The sequence below is a fragment of the Emiliania huxleyi genome (assembly GCF_000372725.1).
Source record: "Emiliania huxleyi CCMP1516 unplaced genomic scaffold EMIHUscaffold_3299, whole genome shotgun sequence".
NCBI lineage: Eukaryota > Haptophyta > Isochrysidales > Noelaerhabdaceae > Emiliania > Emiliania huxleyi.
The window spans coordinates 1-2,020 of NW_005199525.1; the positions used below are offsets into that span (position 1 = coordinate 1).

General features: G+C 67.9%; 1 protein-coding gene across 1 annotated transcript; it reads left to right on the plus strand.

Moving 5' to 3' along the window:
- Positions 1–731: 731 nt before the first annotated feature.
- On the plus strand, positions 732–1,052 carry EMIHUDRAFT_50443 (hypothetical protein; the record flags this gene model as incomplete). Its single annotated transcript, XM_005773702.1, has 1 exon — positions 732–1,052. A coding segment is annotated over one exon (321 nt), but the record flags the coding sequence as incomplete, so codon positions are not given.
- Positions 1,053–2,020: the final 968 nt, after the last annotated feature.

A 2,020-nucleotide genomic window follows, 5' to 3' on the forward strand; every position in this document is an offset into this window, starting at 1 on the left:
GGGGGGGTTTTGAAACCCCCCCCCAGGGGGGGGGGCGGGGGGGGTTTTTTTTTTCCCAAGCCCGGGGGGGGGGGGGAAGGGGTTTAAACCCCCTTTCCCAGGGGGGGGGCCCCGGGGGAGATTTCCTTTTTTTTTTTTTAAAAAAAGCCGCCTATCTTGTGGTGGGGGGGGGGGACCCCCCCCCCCCCCCGGGGCCCCCCACCCCACCCCACCCTTTTGGTTTTATTTTACCCTTTCCTACCGCCCCCCCCCCCCGGATGCGGGGTGCGAGAGTCCCCAACCCCGCTTTCAGGGGTGCCCCGCCAGCACACCCCCACCAAAGTTTTTTTTTTTGGTTACCCCCCCCCCCCCCCCCCCACCCACCCACCACCCACACACACACCACACCACCACCCCCTCCCCCCCTCTCCGCTGGCAGGTGGACGACGTTTGAGAGCGCGGTGAGCACCGAGGCGCTCGCGCGCCTCGCCTACTTCCCAGGGCTGGGCAAGCTGCTGGAAGAGCGGCTGCCGCCCAAGGTCGTCGAGATCGACGGCGCGGGGCCCCGTGTGGCGGAGATGGAGGACCGCGCCGACGAGGGGATGGGGCCGCGTAACAAGCGCGTGATCGCCGCGATCGAGGCGGCCTCCTTCACGGGCAAGGGCGACAAGCCGGTTGTCGTCCAGCTGTACCGTGACTACGCAACCAAGGTGGGCAACGCGATGGCTGGCTCGGGCGAGGCGCAGGAGGGGGAGTACGAGGGCGAGTACAACGCAGCGGGAGAGCGGGAGGGGCGCGGCGTCGACCGGTACGCCGACGGCAGCGTCTACGAGGGCGAGTGGAAGGCGGGTGAGAAGGAGGGGCGCGGCGTCTTCCGGTGGGCCGACGGCGACGTCTACGAGGGCGAGTGGAAGGCGGGTCTGCCGGAGGGACGCGGCGTTGAGCGGTTCGCCAACGGCAGCGTCTACGACGGCGAGTGGAAGGCGGGTAAGCGGGAGGGGCGCGGCGTCTTCCGGTTCGCCAGCGGCAACGTGGAGTCGGGCTTCTACAAGCAGGGTGCCCGTGTCGGCGAGGCCGTCCGGTGGATTGCGGACGGGCGGCGGGCGGTGCGGCTGCGTGACGGGGAGGAGAAGGAGTGGATCTCGCTGGAGGAGGCGCGGCAGACCGCCGAGCGGCTCGGGCTGCCCCTCCCCTCCCCGCTGCCCGGCGCGTGAGAGGCAGCACTCTTAGCGAGAGCACCCGTGGAGCACATGTTCTCTGTGCGAGAACCGAGCCGCGACCTATCTCATTTTGAGTCGGCGGCGGCGGGGGCAGGCCGCCGGTCCCCGCCGGATTCCTTCCGGGGGCGGGGCCGGAAGTTGGGCCCGAGGGGAGGGGGGGGGGGGGGTAGGTGCGGGCCATGTCCATGTGCTCGGCGCCGGTCCGCAAGTTCCTGGTTCCTGGGCGAGGTGGCCGAGGGGGGGGGGGGGGGGGAGTGGCTCTCGAGAGAACACCTTGGGAAGGGCGCGCGGCGTCAGCCAACGGCGCACGTGCGTTTTGTGGCAAATGTAAATGCGCGCGGAGCAAGAAAGTGTGGAGAACGCGAGGTTATGTACAGAAATGGGGGTGCCCTCTTTCGTTTTGGTTTTCCACACGCGGCGCCCCAAACTGACAGTTGAGTACGTTAGCGGTTAGAGCTTTAGAGAGAGTTAGCGACGCAAGAGCGATGTGTCGGATGCCGCCGTGGAAGCACAGCCTGGCCCACAGCCGCGTCGAGTTCGTCACTCGGGGCAGAAGACGAGAGCACCTCGTTGAGCAGCTTCGCGTCGGCGAGCGAGAGGCCTCCCTCCTAATCAAAGAGCCACTCCGCGAACTCATGAGTGGAGTGTAACTAAAAGGGCGGGCCACAAGCCTCCCGCCCCTCCTCGAGCGGCTTCGGCGGGAAATCCCCCTTGAGCGAGAAAGCGACGCCTGCGGCGAGGAGCGTGAAGAGGAGGTATGTGGAGAAGCTGACGGCCGAGGGACGGCCGAGGGACAGCCGAGGGACAGCCGAGAGACATCC